Genomic DNA, 20,124 nt, shown 5'->3' on the forward strand with positions numbered 1-20,124 from the left:
CATAGGGAAGGTCCTGCAGGAAGTCTGGAGGTTAGTTACTGCACAGGCACTGATGACCAGACAAAGCCGAGGCACTGGATATGGGATCTGGATTAGATCTGGCAGATTGGGGAGAAGGAATGGAAGGAAACAGTAAGACTCAAAGGGCTACACTTTAGGGAAGGATATGAAAGATCTGGTTGGGTAGAGAATCTGAATGCTATGCAGAAGGGACCTCTAGTTCAAACTTTAAAAATTCTTATCCTGTGTGTGTGTGTGTGTGTGTATTATATGCTGGCAAATGTATGTGTAGATGTACCTTTGTGTATGGAGTCCAGAAGCGAATGTTGGGTATCTTCCTCCATAGCTTCTTAGCTTATTTTTTGAGACAGATTAAATACAAAGTCTGAACGATTTTGAATAAGGTACTTGAGCATCCTCACATTTTTGGTATCTTCCAGATGTCCCAGTACCAATTTGGACTCATGAATATAGAGGAATACCAGATATTTGTCTTCCATTGATAAAGTGTGAGTCTTATGAAACCACAAAGTTGTCCCTAGTGGCATATTTCCTTCAAAAAAAACCACACCTCCTATCCTCCCCAAATAACCACCAATTGAAGACCAAATATTAAAATGCTTGAAACTTATGGGAGACATCTCATTTAAACCATCACACTAATACACTGTAAATTATTGGTATACTTTATTATTTAGGTAATAATCAGAATCTGTGGGTGAGAGGAAGACAACGCAGCCAGTCCTGATGAGACCTTATTGGCTAGGGTCAGAGGGAAGGGGAGGAGGACCTCCCCTATCAGTGGACTGGGGAAGGGCCATGGGAGGAAATGAGGAAAGGAAGGTGGGATTGGGAGGGGATGAGGAAGGGGCCTACAGCTGGTATACTAAGTGAATAAATTGTAATAAATAAGAAATTAAGAAAAAGAATATGTGTGTCAAGAATAGATGAATTTTCCCTCAACTTGTAGATACACAGTGCTGTTTTTACTTCCTTCACAAAGGGTTTTGTTTATTTGTTTCTTTAAAAAAATTTTTTTTCTTTTTAAAATTATTCCCATTTATTACAATTTATTCAATTTGTATCCTGGTTGTGGCCTCCTCCCTCTTTTCCTCCTAATCTGACCCTCCTTCCTCCTTTTCCCCTTATGCCCCTTCCGGTTTTTGTTTTGTTCTGACACAGGTTTTCTCTGTGTAGCCCTGGCTGTAGTGGACTGGCTTTGTAGATCTGGTCTTGAACTCACTGTGCTCTGCCTGTTTCTGCCTTCCTGAGTGCTAGGATTAAAGGCATGTACCACCACACCCACTCTTCAAAAAAGTATTAAATTGATCAATGTTTGGGAAGCATTCTTTAAGATTGAAAAATCAGTGTAGTACTTGTAATTCTTTCTTCATCAGTATAAATGTCTATTTCAGAGAAAAGGATATTAAAAGGTTCAAGATCCTGTTTACATGGGAAAGCGTCATGACTCTTAAATTTTCTTTTACAGGAAATGTCTGTCTGGCCCATTTCAGGCATTGTAGGGGATTTTAGCTTCATGAAATCCATGGACATTAATTGTTGTATTTTAGGTTGAAAATTCATGAATTAATCAAGTGAGGAGGATGCTGGAATAGCTCCTCTGTACCAGTTTACTTTGAACAGCACATCATGATTATCATTCCAAAAAGCCCTGAAATAACATTTTGCTTCTTTGTGGGGCTAGGAGATAAATACCCTTGATCATCCTTTTTTTCTCATGAAATCCATTTTAGCTTCACTAATATGCATTAAGAAGTTTCTAAGGCAATGGGAAATGTCAGCAAGAATGAAATTAATTGGGTGGTCATCCCTGAAGGTACATATTTAAGGATTGGTTCTCAGAATTGTCACTTCATCAGTTTGCTTAAAAAAATAGAGGATTTACTTTACTGCTTGGCTTGAGTCAAAAGTAATTTCTTTCCCTCAGGATCCTCTTATGTGACAGAAGTGATTCTAAGCCAGCTTCCTTATTAACTCCCTCTCATTCTACTGTGACAAAACATGTCTGAGTTCTCATCTGTAACTCTTAAAAAAAAACTTTGCAAAATCTACATTAAGTATCTACACAAATTATAGTCTTCCTTTGAATTTTTGTTTGCAAAGGAATTATGATTTACAGTGAATATGAGGTAATATCTGCAGGATTTTGGTAAGAAAGTATCATATTTTCAGTGCTTTTTTTTTTCTTTTCATATTTCCTAGACTACTTTAAAGAGTTGGCAAGTAAAATGTGAAAATTTAGCCTGATTTATATCTATTTTAGATGGTAAAAGGAAATCAGAGTATCAACGTGTTTCTTTCAGATGGTTGCAGTTTGGTATCATATTTCTTTTAAATATACCTCTATACCATATGTTTTGAGATTTTTATATTTATTAGACTTCTCTTTTCCACATTATGTATTACTTTCTTCCACAAATACAGACTGCAGAAGCATCCCACAGATGTAGTAAAAAGAATCTATGGTACCTGCCTGGCATTTTTGTTTATTAACATTTATATAACAATAGATATAATGATCTTCTGCCCAGAACACACCATTTGGATCATGATCTTAGCTCATAAACTATCCTAGAGATAAGTGCAATTAAGAAATGGCCAACTTTGACAGGTGTGACCAATTAAAAGAATTAGTATTTATAGCCTTGACTTTAAGGAATTCTTGCTTAATAATTTTTTGCCTTTTTATTTTTAAATTATTTTTATTACAATTTATTTAATTTGTATCCTGGCTGTGGCCCCCTCACTCATCTCCTTCCCTCCCTTTTGTCCCCCTATGCCCCTCCCCTAGTCCACTGATAGGGGAGATCCTCCTCCCCTTCTATTTGACCCTAGCCTATAAGTACTCATCAGGACTGGCTGCATTGTCTTCCTCTGTAGCCTGGTACAGCTGCACTCCCCCCAGGGGGAGGTGATCAAAGAGCCAGCCACTGAGTTCATGGCAGAGACAGTCCCTGTTCCCATTATTAGGGACCCCACTTGGATACTGAGTCTATTGGCTACATATGAGCCAGGGTTTTAGGTCCTCTCCATGCATTGTCCTTGGTTGGGGTATTAGTCTCTGCAGGGCCCCCAGGGCTCAGTTTTTGGCTCTGTTGGTCTCCTTTTGGAGCTCCTATCTCCTCCAGGAGTTTCTATCCCCCCTTCTTTCATAAGATTCCCTGCACCCTGCCCAAAAACATCCCATGGAACCTTCTCCAAAATTGACCATAAAGTCCAGCACAAAGCAGCCTTAACAGATACAAGAAGATTGAAATAATTTCTTCTATCCTATCTGACCACCGTGGCCTAAAACTAGATCTCAACAACAGCAGAAATAACAAAAAGCCAACACATGGGAACTAAACAACTCTCTACTCTACTCAACGACAGCTGGATCAGGGCAGAAAAAAAAAAAAGAAATTAGAGACTTCCTAAAATTCAATGAAAATGAAGGTACAACTTACCCAAATTTATGGGATACAATGGAAGCAGTGCTAAGAGGAAAGTTCAAAACACTAAGTGCCTTTAGGAAGAAGTTTGAGATATCTCATACAAGCAGTTTAATGGCACACCTGAAAGCCCGAGAATAAAAATAAGCAGACACACCCAAGAGGAGTAGACAGTTGGAAATACATTTTTACGATCCATCATATTGGCACATAAAACTGTTTTCTGGGAAAATCCAGCCTGTTAGGTAAGACTTAATCTGTGGAGAGTCAACTGTTCCATATTTCACTTATTTGTTGTTGCATAACAAATCATCCCCCATATTAGGTGCTCAAAGCAATGATAATCATTTAACTTTTACATAGTCTGATTCTAGGGGTGATTACTAGGCTTAGCTCTGAGGTTATTGTGCATGGTCTTTTATGTAACTGCAGTAAGATAGTGTCTGGGTCTGTTCTCTTATATTGGTGCTTTGCCTACTCATTGATATATTTCCTATTCATTGATGCTAATTGGCTAGAACACCTATGTACGGCCTCTCTATACGTGAAACTTCTTAACAGAGTGTTAGCTGATGAAGAAAGTCGAATAGAAGATTTCTTGAGAGAGGGGAGGGAAGAAAGGAGAGTGGCTGTTCTTTTGTGTATCAGTGTATTGCCCTTGGAAGTCCCTAAGAATCGTTTAAAAAATAAATATTGTTCGTTTTATTTCTTTATTTTTTGAGACAGGGTCTCATGTATTTCAGCCTGACATCAAACTTGGTATGTAGTTGAGGATTATCCCCTGGGCTCTACCTTCTAAGTGCCTTGGATTATAAATGTATGCCACCATTGTCCAGCCTATGCTGGGGTAGGGATGGAACCCAGTGCTTCCTGCATGTGAGGCAAACACTCTAACAGCTCTTTCCCAGCTTCATTTCATCACTTTCTTTAACAGTGAATCAGCAAGATTAGTCCATAATAGAAAGGAACTGAATTTAGATTCCATATCTTAATGGAAGAGGAAGAAATCATTTCTAAACAGAAATTCAAAGTTTACCTCAGAGAACAGTAAAACTGAATATATAACAAACTTGGAAATAATAAAGGAGCTGCATGAAATATTTCACAGATGGATTGGCATTGTTTCTAAACAAACAGAAGAAACAAAAACATCAACAACTGATAGGACCTGCTGGTACAGATACTTAACCTCACTTCCTGGGACAATTAAGGCTCCAAGTGGACCCAAGAGTAAAGAGCAACTCTGAGGATTGGATAGGGGTCAGCAATGAGTAGGTCATATATGTGAGACAGGGTGCTTTATCAACGCTTATTGATGCTTTACAAGCTTCTCTGAAATGACCCTCAGCCAGTGGTTATCTCTGTCAGCAGTTAGGAACATGTGAGTGTATGGTTCGCACTCGAATGGTTTGAAAATTTATGTCATGAACAGGCAGTGAGTGAGAAATGATGGGAAGAGACGGGACAGTCTGTAGGAATATGCATTATTGCAATCATTGTACCACCATATTATGGTTGAATTCATTTCCTGTGGTTTCAGACCTTGGGTTCTGACCTCTCTGAACAATGGCCTCTCCGTCTAAGAGTCAGTAGCAGTGTGTGAATTCCCCCTCACCCGTCCAATCTTCCTGACTTCACATCTGCAAGTAACCTATTATGACCTCTAGTCCTCTGTTTCATCTATTCATTCTAGCTGAAAAAGGTTGCCTGCTCTTAAGGGCTCATGTGATTAGATCAGCCTACCTGGATAATCCAGGATAAGCTTCCTATTTTCAGATCCTTAACCTTAATTACATCTGCAAAGTTCTTTTTGCTGTGTAATGGCAGGATCTCAGGGATTAGACTGTGACAATAATTCTAGTCACTACAGACAGAATGTTGGGGATAACAAAGATACTCTCTCCTCTATGTGTTTCCTCAACAAAGTAGGCCAGTCAGTAACTGTTTTGATAAACACCATTGTCTAATTGAATCACTTATCAAGTTGATTTGACAAAAGACAAGACACTCCCTTGATTTCTGCAACTGTCTTTAGAGTAATACAAAGCCTAATAGAACTACTTTAAAATCCAAAAGGGAAGACTTTGCATAAGTATGTAATGCTTCTAAATTTCATTGTCCTCTCTAAATGGGCTAATGACAAAGTGCTTAGAACATAACAAGGTATTCAGTGACCAATGATAGGATGACATATTCAGAGGCTTTTCCACAAGTAAGAGGAATGTATGACTGGACAGATGAGAATCAAGAGTTGGGTTCCTATATACATTAATTTGTTACTCTGGCATTTTTCTATTAGACAAAGAACAATAATATCATTATTTTGAAAAGGGATTTATACTTTTTTTTTCATCCTGAGCCTCATGAATGCTAAGCATGTGTTGAACCACTAAACTAAACACTCAGTAGTATACAAGTTTATTTATTTATTTAGCAATTTAGCTTAAAAGGAATTGTCTGCATTTAATCATAAAAGGCAGTGAGTGACTGAGCTAAATATCATCTGGTACCTATTTTACATAGCCCGTGAACCAAGAGTGAATTTAGAGATGAACATTTGAAATTAGCCTGAAGATGATAAGCCATAAGTTGAACCACAATCAATCGAAATAATATCTTACCTTAAAATAATTCTGTCATTTTCATGAATAAAAATGGTACTTATGACTCTATTTGAAATTTATCAATAATTAGTTATGGAAAGTTTTGTCTTTCCTGTGTTTTTAATATTTCAGTTTTGCTTCTTCATCCATGAAGCCTGAAGTGTTTACACTCTAATTTTTTTTAACAGAAAAAGTGCTACATTCTGATCTAAGTAACCTATGTATTTAATATAAGGGTGTTGACTGTTCATAGTTACAAGGAACCCTAATATCTCTTAATGCAATACCTTTAATTTCTTATTGTTATCACTTTTAACCTCATTATTATTACGTGTGTGTGTGTGTGTGTGTGATGGTAAGTAAAAGTGTGCACATTCTATGATATCCACACAGAGGTCAGAAGACAGCTTTCAGAAGTGGGTTTTCTCCTTCTACGATAGGTTCTAAGGGATTTGACTCAGGTCATCAAGATTGCAGGGTAAGCACTTCGCCTGTGGAGCCATCCTGTTAGTCTAGTACCTTCACTAGAAAACCAGCCCTGGAAAAATTGGTGACTGATCCAACAAAACCCTGCTAGTTATAGAGACAGTTCGGACATTTACAATTGAAATCAGAAAGCTTTTCACTGGAATGGGTAGGCCCTCTGGTAGCATGGTTTTATATTTTTCATTGACCTTTAAATGAACCTCTGTGTTAGTACCAATCTAAAATGGTTCCATAGACAGGTCAGGAGTGCTGTAAGCTAGAAAGGTAGCTGCTGTGTTTCCATCTTTAGAGGGAGCACCGCTGGTTGTAGAACTTTCGTTATTTCCAGATGTACTCATGTTGATTTTTCATTTGTTTATTGTTCTTGTTAATGAAAAGACAGACATTACTAATGTTCTTTTTTAAGTTATATTTATTTTTATTGCATGTGTTTAGGTGTTTTGCCTGGGTGTATGTCTGTGCATTATAGATTCCCTGGAACTGGAGTCACAAATGGTTATTAACCAACTGCCATGTGGGTGCCGGGAATTGAACCAGTGTCCTCTGGAGGAGCAGCCAGTATGTTTAACCACTGAGCCATCTCTCCAGCCCTGTTAATTAATATAGTCTTGACAAACTGTGCTCACTTTCTGATAAGGTTGCTCATTCAACAGAGTAGGGACTCCAAATGAGGCAATAATTTTTCCTTGTGGCAGTATCTGTGTTATTTTATGGTTACTGTTTTTCTATCTGGATAATGATAGCTACCCTGTGACCTTTGTCTTTCTTTTTGCAGGTGGTTTACAAATCCAACAACGGTCAATGCCTTTTACAGTGCATCCACCAACCAGATACGTGAGTACCAGATTCTTGATAGGGATTGCATTTATCATTTAGTTTGCTTTTAATAGGATGGCCATCTTCACAATATTAATTTTTTCCAATATTTCAACATCTTTCTATCTCCTATCATTTTCTTCAATTTCTTCTGTTTTCAATGTACAGGACTTTCACTTCCTTATTTTTATTAGTACATAAGAAAAAATTTACTTCAACATTGGCTTTTAAACTATAATAAGCAGAATTTACATCACCATTGGCTTTTAAACTATATTAAGCAGAACCACAATGACGTTTTCCAGTAAAAGCAATACATTTTTTTCCTTTCATAACCATATTGATGATCTTGTCCACCCTATTCTAGATTTGATGGGAAAATGGCAGCTAACTGGGGGCAATTTTTATTTTGGAAGCTTGACTATGTTCTAATTAACCCTAGGATGTAATGTTTATAGGATGTTTATATCTGTATGTGTAATTATATTTATTGCCTGGTTAGCTTTAAGTGTCAGATTACAGTTTAGAGTTATCTAAGAGGATAGCCTCTATTGATTTATATATGAGAGAAATTGGTTTCAGCAGCAGAACTTTCAATTTCACACACACATATGAGAGAGAGAGAGAGAGAGAGAGAGACAGAGAGACAGAGAGACAGAGGGAGAGAGAGCAGACCAGCCTACTGTGGGCAGTATCATTCCTAGGCAGATATTAGTGAACCAGCCTTCAAGTCAGCTAGCAAGCAGAATCTTCCGTTTCCTCCTATACTTCATTACCTGTGAAGTGAGTTCTTCTACCAGAGGCAAGCCTGTGTAGAATGGCAAGCAGACCTACCTTCAAGTTCCTGCCTGCCTTCCTTCAATGATGGGCCATGGTTAGGAACTCTAAACCAAACATGACCCTCTACTACAAAGTTGCTTTTGGTAAAGGTGTTTTATCACAGGATCAAAACTAAAGCCAGAACAAATGCTATGGTTAACTTTTTAAATGGTTGAGGTTCTTCAATAAGGTAAGAATTAAAAATCTGACAGCATCCAGCACTGGTATGAAAGATCCTGCTATGGACTAAAACATAAATTAGGCTACTCATATTGCAAGGCAAGTTGACAAAGTGTAGGAAAGCCAGAGAGGTGACTGCATATCAGTGAAAATCATCTGCATTTCTGACCTATGCCAGGGTTTTGATTCGTAGTATCATCTTCGAACTGTCAACAAAAACACCATAGGGGAGCCTGTTACAAGTGCAACTTCTCAGGCTTTAGCTTATACACAAACTTTAGATGTGAGGCTCAGAAATTTGTTTTAATAAAACTTCCAATTGTATCCCCTGAATGCTAATGTTTGAGGAATCTTCCACACAGAACACAAAACAAGGCAAAACGAAGCCCATGTATGAATGCATGTGGAAGGGTTATTGAGGACATAAGGAAAGGGAAATAACTTATGTGTCCCAGTTCATGGAAATGAACTAAGGTGGCATATTCATACAGAGTAATAGCATACAAAAGTGAAAGTTACCTTACTCAGGATGATCTTTTCTAGTTCCCACCATTGGCCTGCAAATTTCATGATTTCCTTGTTTTTAGTTGCTGAGTACTATTCCACTGTGTAAATGTACCACAATTTCTGTATCTGTTCGTCCTTTGAGGGAATCTGGGTTGTTTCCAGATTCTGGCTATTACAGATAAAGCTGCTACAAACATGGTTGAGCATAATTCCTTGTTGTGTACGTGAGCATATTTTGGATATATGTGGTATAGTTGGATTTTTTTTAAATTAAATTTTTATTCCTTTATTCCTTTATATTAATTACAGTTTATTTACTTTGTATCCCAGCTATAGCTTCATCCTTTATTCCATCCCAATCCCACCCTCCCTCCCCCATCTCCTCCTATGCCCCTCTCCAAGTCCATGGATAAGTGAGTTCCTCCTCCCCTTCCATCTGACTGTAGCTTATCAGGTCTCATTAGGGTTGGCAGCATTGTCCTCTTCTGTGGCCTGGCAAGGCTGCTTCCCCCTCAGGGGGAGGTGATCAAAGAGCCAGCCACTGAGTTCATGTCAGAGACAGTCCTGTTCCCCTGACTAGGGAACTCACTTGGATACTGAGCTGCCATGGGCTACATCTGATCAGGGGTTCTAGGTTATATCCAAGAATGGTCCTTGGTTGGAGTTTCAGTCTCAGAAAACACCCCTGTGCTCAGATATTTTGATTCTGTTGCTCTCCTTGTGGAGCTCCTGTCCTCTCCAGGTCTTACTATCTCCCCTTTCTTTCCTAAGATGCCCTGCACTCTGCCCAAAGTTTGTTTATGATTTTCAGCATCTGCTTTGATACACTGCTGAGAAGAGTCTTTCAGAGGCCCTCTGTGGTAGGCTCTTGCCCTGTTTCCTGTTTTCTCCTTTTTCCAATGTCCTTCCCTTTTGTCTTTCTGAGTGAGGATTGTTCATCTTACCCAGGATCCTCCTTTTTATTTAGCTTCTTTAGGTGTACAGATTTTAGTATGTTTATCCTGTATTATATGTCTAATATCCACTTGAGTATATACCTTGTGTGTCTTTATACTTCTGGGATACCTCACTCAGGATGATCTTCTTTAGATGCCACCATTTCCCTGCAAATTTCATGATTTCCTTGTTTTTAATTGCTGAGTAGTATTCTATTATGTAAATGTACCACAATTTCGGTATCCAGTCCTCCATTGAGGTACATCTGGGTTGTTTTCAGGTTCTGGCTATTACGAATAAAGCTGCTGCAAACATGGTTGAGCGAATGTCCTTATTGTGTACTTGAGCATATTTTGGATATATGCGTAGCAGTGGTATAGCTGGATCTTGAGGAGTGGTTGTACAAGTTTACATTCCCACCACAATGGAGGAAGGTTCCCCTTTCTCCACAAACTCTCCAGCATGCATCATCCCTTGAATTTTTGATCTAGTGAAAGTGAGGTAACCTAAACACAGAAAGACACATATAGTATAAATTCACATGTAAGTGGATATTAGACATATAATATAGGATAAACATACTAAAATCCACAGTCCTAAAGAAGCTAAACAACAAGGAGGACCCTAGAAGGGCCTTAATCCTCATTCAGAAGGGCAAACAGGATAGACATCGGAAGTAGGAGAAGATAAGGAACAGGACAGGAGCCTTCCACAGAGGCCCTCGGAAAGACTACCCACCAGGGTATTGAAGGAGATACTGGGACTCATAGCCAAACTTTGGGCAGAGTGCTGGAATCCTTATGGAAGAAGAGGGAGATAGAAAGACCAGGAGGGGACAGGGACTTCACAAGGAGAACAACAGAGCCAAAATACCTGGGCCCGGGGCAGAGGGGGCTACAGAGACTGATACTCCAACCAAGGACCATGAATGGGGAGGACCTAGACCCCCTGTTCAAAGGAAGCCCATATGCTGCTCAGTTTCCAAGTGGGTTCCCTAGTAAGGGAAACAGGGGCTGTTTCTGACATGAACTTAGTGGCCGGCTTTTTGGTCACCTCTGCCTTGAGGGTACAGCCTTGCCAGGGCAAAGAGGAAGAAGATGCAGACAGCCTTGAAGAGACCTGATAAGCTAGGATCATATAGAAGGGGAGGAGGTCCTCCTCCACTTTCAGGGGACTAGGTAAAGGGCATAGGGGGAGAAGAGGGAGGGTGGGTGGGACCAGAAAGAGGTGAGGGAGGAGGTACAGTGGGGATATAAAGTGAATACATTGTAATAATTAAAAATTTAAAAATTAAAATAAGTGAAAGTTAGATGGTCTATTATGACACTTATTAACATAGATTTCACTAATGATTAGGTTAGGTTGTACAGCCAATCAGCAACTTAAGAAAATAAATGGAATATGATCCCTCTTATTAAAGTTGAAAAACATGCAAAATAATTCTTTATGTTGTTTACAGTCATATCCACTTGTAGTAAAAGACATTCATGAGAAGGAAATATATCATATTTAGGTTTGTGGTGCTACCTCTGTGGAGAGAACTTACTGCTCCACATCAAACTTTTTTTAATGATTAATTAATTTATTTTTGGCTTTCTGGGGTTTGGTGGCCACTGATCCCCAGGAACAAGGGAGCAGAAACCATGAACTGGAGATTCAGTGGCCTGGAAGAAAATGATGACTTTCAGGACCAGCTTCCGGGAGGCAGATCAATTTTATTTGGGGTGAATGAGGATTATATAGAAGTTTGGGGGAGGAAGTAGTGACATCTAGGGTGGGTATAGATCTTTTGCTGGAGGGCTGAGGTCCTGAGATACCTCATTTACACAGAGAGGCATTCCAGGATTCTCAGGTGTTTGCTGAACCTGTTTTTTTTAATTAAATTAAATTAATATATATTTATTATAATTTATTCACTTTGTATCCCTGCTGTACCCCCTCCCTTGTCTTCTCCAAGTCCCACCCTGCCTCTCTCTTCTCCCTCCTATGCCATTTCCCTAGAACCCTGAGAGGAGAGGACCAGCTCCCCTTCTATATGACACTAGCTTATGGGATCTCATCAAGACCAACTGCATCATCTTCCTCTGTGGCCTGGCAAGACTGCACCCCCCAGAGGGAGGTGACCAAAGAGCCAGCCACTGAGTTCATGTCAGAGACAGCTGCTGTACCTCTTACTGGGAAACTCACTTGGAAACTGAGCAGCCTATGGGCTTCCTTTGAACAGGGGTTCTAGGTCCTCTCCACACACAGTTCTTGGTTGGAGTATCGGTCTCTGCAGGCCCCTCTGGGACCAGATATTTTGGCTGTTGTTTTCCTTGTGGAATTCCTGGTCACCTCCAGGTCTTTCTACCTCTCTCTTCATCGATAAGGATTCCAGCACTCTGCCCAAAGTTTGGGTATCGGTCTCACAATCTCATTCACTTCCTTGGTGGGTAAAGTCTTTCAGAGATCCTCTGTGGAAGGCTCTTCTCTTGTTCCTTCTCTTCTCCTATTTCCTATGTCTATCCTGTTTGCCCTTCTGAATGAGGATTAAGCATTTTTCCTAGGGTCCTCCTTGTTGGAAATCAATCTGGTGCTTTTTCAGACAATTAGGAATAGTGCTGCCTCACGATAGGGCTATACCACTCCTAGGCATATATCCAAAATATGATCAAGTATACAACAAGGACATTTGCTCAATCATGTTCACAGCAGCTTTATTCATAATAGCCAGAATCTGGAAACATCCTAGATGTCTCTCAATGGAGGAGGAATGGATACAGAAATTGTGGTACATTTACACAATGGAACACTACTTAGCAATTAAAAACAAGGAAATCATGAAATTTGCAAACAAATGGTGAGAACTAGAAAAGATCATCTTGAGTGAGCTATCCCAGAAACAGAAAGACACACATGGTATATGCTCACTTATAAGTGGATATTAGTCATATATTATAGGATAAACATACTAAAATCTGTAGCTGAACTGGTTCTTATTGGGAGAAAGGGAGTTGAACCTGTAATCTCCCTAAGGACATTCTTCAGGTAAAGAAGAGAAAGCTTTGCAAACAAATGGAGCTCAGGAGTTTCCAGTCATGGTGGACTTCGACCTTAGCAGCAAGGTTTCCTGACACTTTTTGATTTTCCTCTATGTCTCCATGATGGCATGCCTTAAATTTCAGTCTGGTTCCTGTTCTGTTTGTTCCCATTCTCCATCTTTGTTCCCTCTTCTAGTGAGAACATCTAATCTTGTGCTTTCAATATAATTTCTACATTGTTGTACACACGATAGAATTTATAAGATTCACCATCCTTGCTCTTGTTGCCACTGTCTCTAAACTGGATGATAGGAAGAGCCTTCTCACTGACCTTCCTGCTTCTGTCTCATTTCCTCTGGACTGATCTGTTGATGGTTATATCATATCACCCCTGTCTTCAAATCTTTTATCCATATCTCATCTTACTGAGCTTAACAAATATTTGCAATGACCTTGAAACCTCATTTTTTTTTCCTGGTAAGGTCTCATGTATCCCAGACTAGACTCAAACTACCAATGTAGCTGAGGATTGACCTTGAAATTTTGATGCGTCTGCCTCCATTTCCTAAATTCTGTAATTATATGTGTGTATACCATCATAGAAGGCGTACGAAGTGCAGGGGCTGCAACTCAGGGCCCGGTGCCTGCTAGGCAAGCACTCTGCCAACTGAGCTCTTTCTCCACCCCCAGCACTGTCATTTCACTGCCTTTGCTTACTCCACTCCCATCTCTTTGTCAGTCCAGCCAGACTGGCTTTCTTTCTGTCCCTACAACACAGGGGTCACATATACTTCCCTGAGGGCATTTACACTTGTTTGTTTGTTTCCCTCAATTTTCCTCAAGTTATATGCATGGTTCATGCCCCCATTTACTTTTGATAGTGACTCTAGGAGCTCTTCTCAGTGAGGCATCAGGTCTAAGGTATGGCTAGTCAACTCATATGCCATAGGTTGTCCAAGTTGGACCTGGACCTTATAAGACTCTGTGGCCTACATTGCAGCTGGAGGATTACGTTTAGTACTAGAGTTGCCTAATAGTCTTAAGAGTAATGAATGAAAGAAAACCAAGCAGATGGTGCTAATCTTTCACATATCCATTAATTAATATAACCAATGAAGTTGTTAAATATTTTCAGTGTCACTTCTTAGTATGTAAATATTCATTATGCTGAAAATGTTGTTGCTTTCTTTAGGTCCAAAGTTCCAAGTTGAGAACCAAGCTGTGTATGTTACATGGAGACTTTGAGACTCTGAGTTGAGATCTCAATCACAATTAAAATGTATTATATTTATTTAAATACATTATATATAAAATTTCTATGGAACAATGGTATACTACTTAGATTTTTCATTCTATCATTTTTATTAAAATGTTTTTATTTATGTTTTACATTTATTTATATTTATATAGGGGGTGTGGGTATGGCATGGAATATTTATGGAAGTGAGAGGACAACTTGTAGGAGTTAGTTTCATTTTTTACCTTGTGGAGTGTGGAGACTGAACTCAGGTTATGAGGCTTAGCAGCAAGCGTCTTTATCCACTGAGCTGTCTTACTGACTCAGCTTGCTTATTTTAATAGAACATTTTAAATGAAGAGCATTGTATTACATAGTCAGGTGTCCCCAGATGAGTTTGTGGTGAAGTGTGTATACCCATCATAGAAAAGACAGAGAGGTAAGGACTTCTTATGAGGTTTATTTATACAATATTTTTTCTGGTGCTTAAGGCTACATTGCCTTAAGGTGTTTTGTGCTATCCTGCTTTTTATTTTTAGCAGACAAGGGAAGTTCAGGTACAATTCTTTATTCTGTGGCTCATGTTTGCGCTTTGGAGTAATCTCTATACCCATTTGGTGGGATTCTGGGGTATGGTTGTCAGACAAGAAGCACAGGTGCCATGAGAACACCTTAAAGGAGAACTAACTGGGCTATCCTGAACAGGGAGACTTCAGAAAGGAGTGATTTGAATCTAAAAGATGAATGGCTCTTCATCTGTCAGAGTAGCTCTAGGGGAATCCTGAAGTCTATTCTTCACAACCTGTGAGTAATGCCCTAGTATCTCAAAAATTTTTGGGTTCCCTTGTTAGAAGCTGTACTTCTATGTCTGTAGATGCTGTTATTTCTCTCCCTCCCTCCCTCCCCCTTCCCGCCTCTGTGTGTCTTTCAGTCTCTCTATCTCTTACCCTTTCTGTCTCTGTGTCTCTGTCTCTCTTTCTCTCTCTCTCCTCCCACCTTTCTCATAGCAATAAAGGTCAAACTTTCTTGGGAATCCAAAACAATGTCCAAATACTCATCTTTTTCTGCTTGATCAAGTAGAAATAAAAGGCAGCTAATGCCAGCTGAAGTAGAAAGATGGGAAAATGTCCTCAGAGTAAAATGACTCCAGCCATAGCTGGGCTTTTTCATCTTTCATTTCCATTTGGGGGTCAGCTTGTTAGGAGGGACAGACACTCTCTAAATGTATTTTTTGTCCATTTGTTCCCATATTATTACTGAGCTTGAAGTTTCACAGCCTGTGCCCTAAGCCAGGTTCAGCCATTGGTCCACAATAAGTCTAATAAAAGAGCCAAATTACTAATGATAGGTAGAAAACGATTTATTTAATATGCTAACATTGGGAAAAGGGACAATTAGGTCAAGGAACTTCCTCCAAGTCTGTCTTTGGGGTTCTGAAGTGACATTAAAGTTTAATGTGACATTTTTTTATTATATAATATTTAGTACATTCAAAAGAATCTATGCGGCGTGGTGGCCCTTGTTAAGTTAGAAAGTATCTAAGGGGAAGGAAAATGGACATGTGCCAATTAAAACATGATTCAGTGAAGAGCTGAAACCTTACCAGTGTCATCTGAGCTGCTAGTCTACTTCCCCATCCTACTCTCCCCACATCACCACAGAGATAACCAACAGCTTTTTTGATTTATTATTTTTGGGAGCTATCACCATCTAACTTTGACTGGTTTGCTGCCTGTTACCTAGACCATGCTGGCCTAGCACTCATAGAGACTACTGCCTTTCTCTGTCTCTATTTCAAGTACTGGGATAAAAGCATACACCATTTGTGATGGGCTATGTTTATCTTCTAAAAACTAAAAAGTTAACAATTTATGTAGGCGTGTTAAATCGTATTACTTTCAACATAACCAAAATTTGTCAAGCTATAGACAGTCTTCAGAAGTTGTGGTTTCTCTTTTTCTTTTTAATATAAAGATTTATTTATTTATTATGTATACAGCGTTCTGACTTCATGTACACCTGCATGCCAGAAGAGGGCACCGGATCTTACTACAGATGGTTGTGAACCACCATGTGTTTGCTGGGAATTGAACTCAGGACCTCTGGGAGAGCAGCCGGTACTCTTAACCTCTGAGCCATCTCTCCAGCCCTAGTTGTGGTTTTTCAATCAACATATCATTATTTTTTAAAACTTGATTCATGTGTATAGGCGTTTTAATTACATGTGTGTCTGTGCCCCATGAGCTTGATTGGCATGTGCAAAGGCCAGTAAAGGGCATCAGATCCCCTGGTACTAAAGTTACAGATAGTTGTAAGCTGTCAAGTGGGTGCTGTGAATCTAACCTGGATCCTTTAGAAGAACAGCCAGTGATCTTAAGCACTGAGCCATCTTTCTAGCCCCATTATTTTTGAGGCATATGTATGTAGCCTGTGGCAGCTTCTTTTTCTTTTCATTTCACTATACGTCGATGTATAGCATTCAGTTGTCTGATCATACCCCCAGATTCTCTGTTCTGCTCTGGAGCACCCTCTCTAGTCTCCTCCCTCGCAGATGTTCACTCCTAGGAGCAGGGCTTCTCTGAAGAGTTTTATGCAAATTGTCGTCTGAAGTCAGTCAGGGGATATCCCTCAGGGTGAAACTGCTTGTGGGGAAAGTATGCCAGTTCGCTACCAGCTATCGCCAGATGCTTTTAAGAGTGGGTGTTCGAAATTCCAACAGTGTTTCTTTTGCTCCTCACTTTCATCAGCTCTTGGTATTTACAGACTTAATTGTCACCAGTCTAGTAAGTGTAATAGCTAGTAAGTGTAATAGGTCAGCTCTTACGCAAGAAAAGGGTGATGAGATTGTCTCTTCACTGGTCTTTCCATTTCTTTCAAATGTCACTAAAGGCTTACTGCTCCTTTGGGGAAATAAGTGTGTCTATTAATAGTTCTGTCTCCGGGGTTTCCCATTGCTATGCCTTTTTCTTGTCTGGGAAGGGCTGGCCCTATCCGAACATTTCTGAGGAAGTAGCCGTTTCAGGGTAACACAATGGATTCTAGAAATCTCGTGTGCAGAGGGGTTTTAAAGCAAACAATTTGAAGCAGTATTTTAATTAAGAGATTCAAGCTGTTTCTATTTTCCTAATGACCAGTGCATGCTCTCATTGTAAATTACATTACTAGGCAAGATGACAAGGAATCCTTTGGGTGATTTTTCCCCCCTCTTTCATTTCTGATTTTCTGGACTACGAATTAAGACAGGTGGAATTTCTTTTTACATATTTCCCCACTGGGTTTCCTGGGACTCCCCCATCCACTCCCAGCTGCCTCCTCTGTGCTTCACTGAAGAAGAGAAAAATTGAGGTGATTTTCTAAAATGAACATCTTTATTGATTAGGGGCTAATTCTGACAGCATGTGGCCATCTGTTTAATTGGGTTTCACATCTATGATGTAACTATACTTAGTAACATGATTTATGAAAATTTTCTTCATGTCTCATTATCATTTTCTGATTTATGCCATTAAGTCTGCTGTTACATGCAGTAAAGACTTGAGTAGAAAGCAGGAAAACTTATAGACTTGTTATTCTTTCTTAATTCATGCTTTGGTGCAGCACCCTGAGGTTGGGGCTGTCTTTTGATGTTTAGTTATTTTTGCAGAGTGGTTAATACTTACTTTCTGGCCATGTCAAGGTGGGTATCCGTGTCTTGAGACATGAGTGTAGTGGGATTTGCTGATATAAATCTGTTATATTGGACATTGTAGTAAAGAGCTATCACCAATCTTAATTACATTTAAGTTGTTAATTCAGTTAAAGAGGAGAGCAAGGAACTGAGATCATTAACGCCTCAGCCTAAATTTTCCTAACTTTGTGACAACTATAAAACTTATTATACCACTTTTCAAAGGGACAAAGTAAAAGCCTCAGAGGGAGAGCTTGAATGTTGACTCCATTGGTATAATTATGTAGTATCATGGAATTGGACTTTCTGGCGCTTACTGTCCTGTTTGCTGCATGATGGACAGCCCATAGAGTGTTCTGGAAGTGTTTTGGAGGATAGATTTGTAAACTGCGAACACATGGCCAACATCAAAATTTGTATTTCTCAAACTGTTATGCCAGGCATCCCTTGGATCAACCCTGATGTTTACCAACAGAAGAATAGGTTAATACATTGTGCTTTAGTTGTACAACTGAGTGTTACTCATACAGCAATGAAGAAGAACATGCTATGATATGAGCACTATGTGTTTACCACTGACATAATGTTGAATGAAAGAAACCATGCAACGGAAGAAATACTATTGTATCCCATGGGTATACAAATCAGGAGCAGAAAAAAAATTATCTGTATGATAGAAGTTAAAATAGTATCAATCTTTATTGGGGGTATTGACTGAGAGGAAATGTGCAGTTCTGTCTTAAACTGAGCAATGGTTGTATGGGTAGTATATGTTACAGCCTGTGCCTTGGATGTGCTGTAGATATAGCTCAGTGTCAAGGTGCTTACCTAGTATATATGAGGCTCTGAGTTCCATTCCCAGTACTACACACAAAATATTTGCCTTATTCTGGGTAAGTAATGCCTCAATATAAGTAGCAATGTCTTTCTCTTTTCTTCATAAAGATATTTGGAATAGCAGATAGTAGACTTAGATATCCTGGCCATCTAAGAAGGTTGACTAAGGCCAAATTTTTGGAGGTACAAATAAGGAAAACATTTTCTGTAAATTACCAGACCACAAATGTTTTCAGATTTGCCACACAGCCTCAGTTTCTGAACTCTGCCTCTGTAGTAACAGATAATCTATAAGCCAAGTGAGCACGGCTGGGCTTCAGTCAAGCTTTATTTACACAACAGACAGCAGACTGGATCAACTCATGGGCTATAGTTGCAGTGAAGCCTATGTATGAGAGAATTGGCTCCTGGGAACTACTAAGGCAAATCTGACACAGTCCATAGTTCTTTAACTATGATGTAAGAGTGAGCTGCTCCTACCCAATTTTTATTTCTAGTAATATGGGTTGGTCTTTAGAATAAAGTTTGTTATACGTCTTCATGTCACTGTGAATTTGTAGTATGCTTCATTTCAGCATTTAGTTTTTATATTTGTAAATCTGAAATCAAATTAAACAATTATCTTAAGCAAATACAATCTTGGCTTGAAAACACGCATGGCCCATGGGCTAAACCCAACAGTTTTATTATCTTTACTGTTATACCCAAGAGATTTTGTTGCCCCACTTTAATTACAGATATTATGCTAAAGAAGATAATAAGCCTTTGCCCAGAGGCCGGGTTTATGCTGGCATCAAATACAAAGTTAATCTTGAAATCAAACATAGATTTGTTTTCCTGTTAAGGATATCACTATGCAAACTGGGAGAATTTCTCGTTTTGTTAGATCTGCTGAAAACATAGAATGGAAGCCAGGTTAGTGGCTTCTACTGCGATTTAATGGAACTAAAATCTTGAATTAATTTGATGCTCCATTTGGAGACATAAGGAAACAAGGCAAATAGCTAGAATTTGGAAAGAGCATTCCATAATTATGGAGCTATAGAGACACATCAGTGATTAACACAAATTTCTCATTATGCAGAACACAATTTACCTGTTGCTTGTATATTTAAATGTGTTGCAAGACCATAGAACAGTAAGAGTTCCAAACACTGACAAAATCTAATTAATTCAATATTAAATATGAAGTAAATATGAGATGTTTTTGCCTGTGATTTCTTATGTTGCATTGCTATTACAGAAATAGGACATTTTAGTTATGAAAAAAATTACTGTTTTCCTACTACCATTCTTCAGCATATATTAAGTTAGTATGTTTTTGGATTGTGCTGTGTAATACAAGGCCTGATTTTTCAAAAATTACTCTTTGAAGCACTGAGCCAGTGGTATAATGGATAATGTGTCTGGCTATAGAACAAATGATTTAAAAAATTGTTCTTTGAGGGTCTGAGAAGATGGATAAGTGTGATGTGTTTGTTGTGCAAGCATTATGACCTGATTTCAGATCTCCAGTACCCATGTAAAACCTGGGCATGGTGACACATGTGTATAATCCCACTTC

At 39.0% G+C, this 20,124-nt stretch overlaps 1 protein-coding gene across 1 annotated transcript in view; it reads left to right on the plus strand.

Moving 5' to 3' along the window:
• Positions 1-20,124, plus strand: part of Phex (phosphate regulating endopeptidase X-linked) — a 231,668-nt gene that overhangs the window by 171,209 nt on the left and 40,335 nt on the right. The window contains exon 15 of the mRNA XM_060374873.1: positions 7,317-7,375. Within this exon, the coding sequence (XP_060230856.1) occupies positions 7,317-7,375 (59 nt within the window). The remainder of the gene's footprint in view (positions 1-7,316; positions 7,376-20,124) is intronic.

This window comes from Meriones unguiculatus, chromosome X, assembly GCF_030254825.1.
Source record: "Meriones unguiculatus strain TT.TT164.6M chromosome X, Bangor_MerUng_6.1, whole genome shotgun sequence".
In the NCBI taxonomy this organism is placed as follows: domain Eukaryota; kingdom Metazoa; phylum Chordata; class Mammalia; order Rodentia; family Muridae; genus Meriones; species Meriones unguiculatus.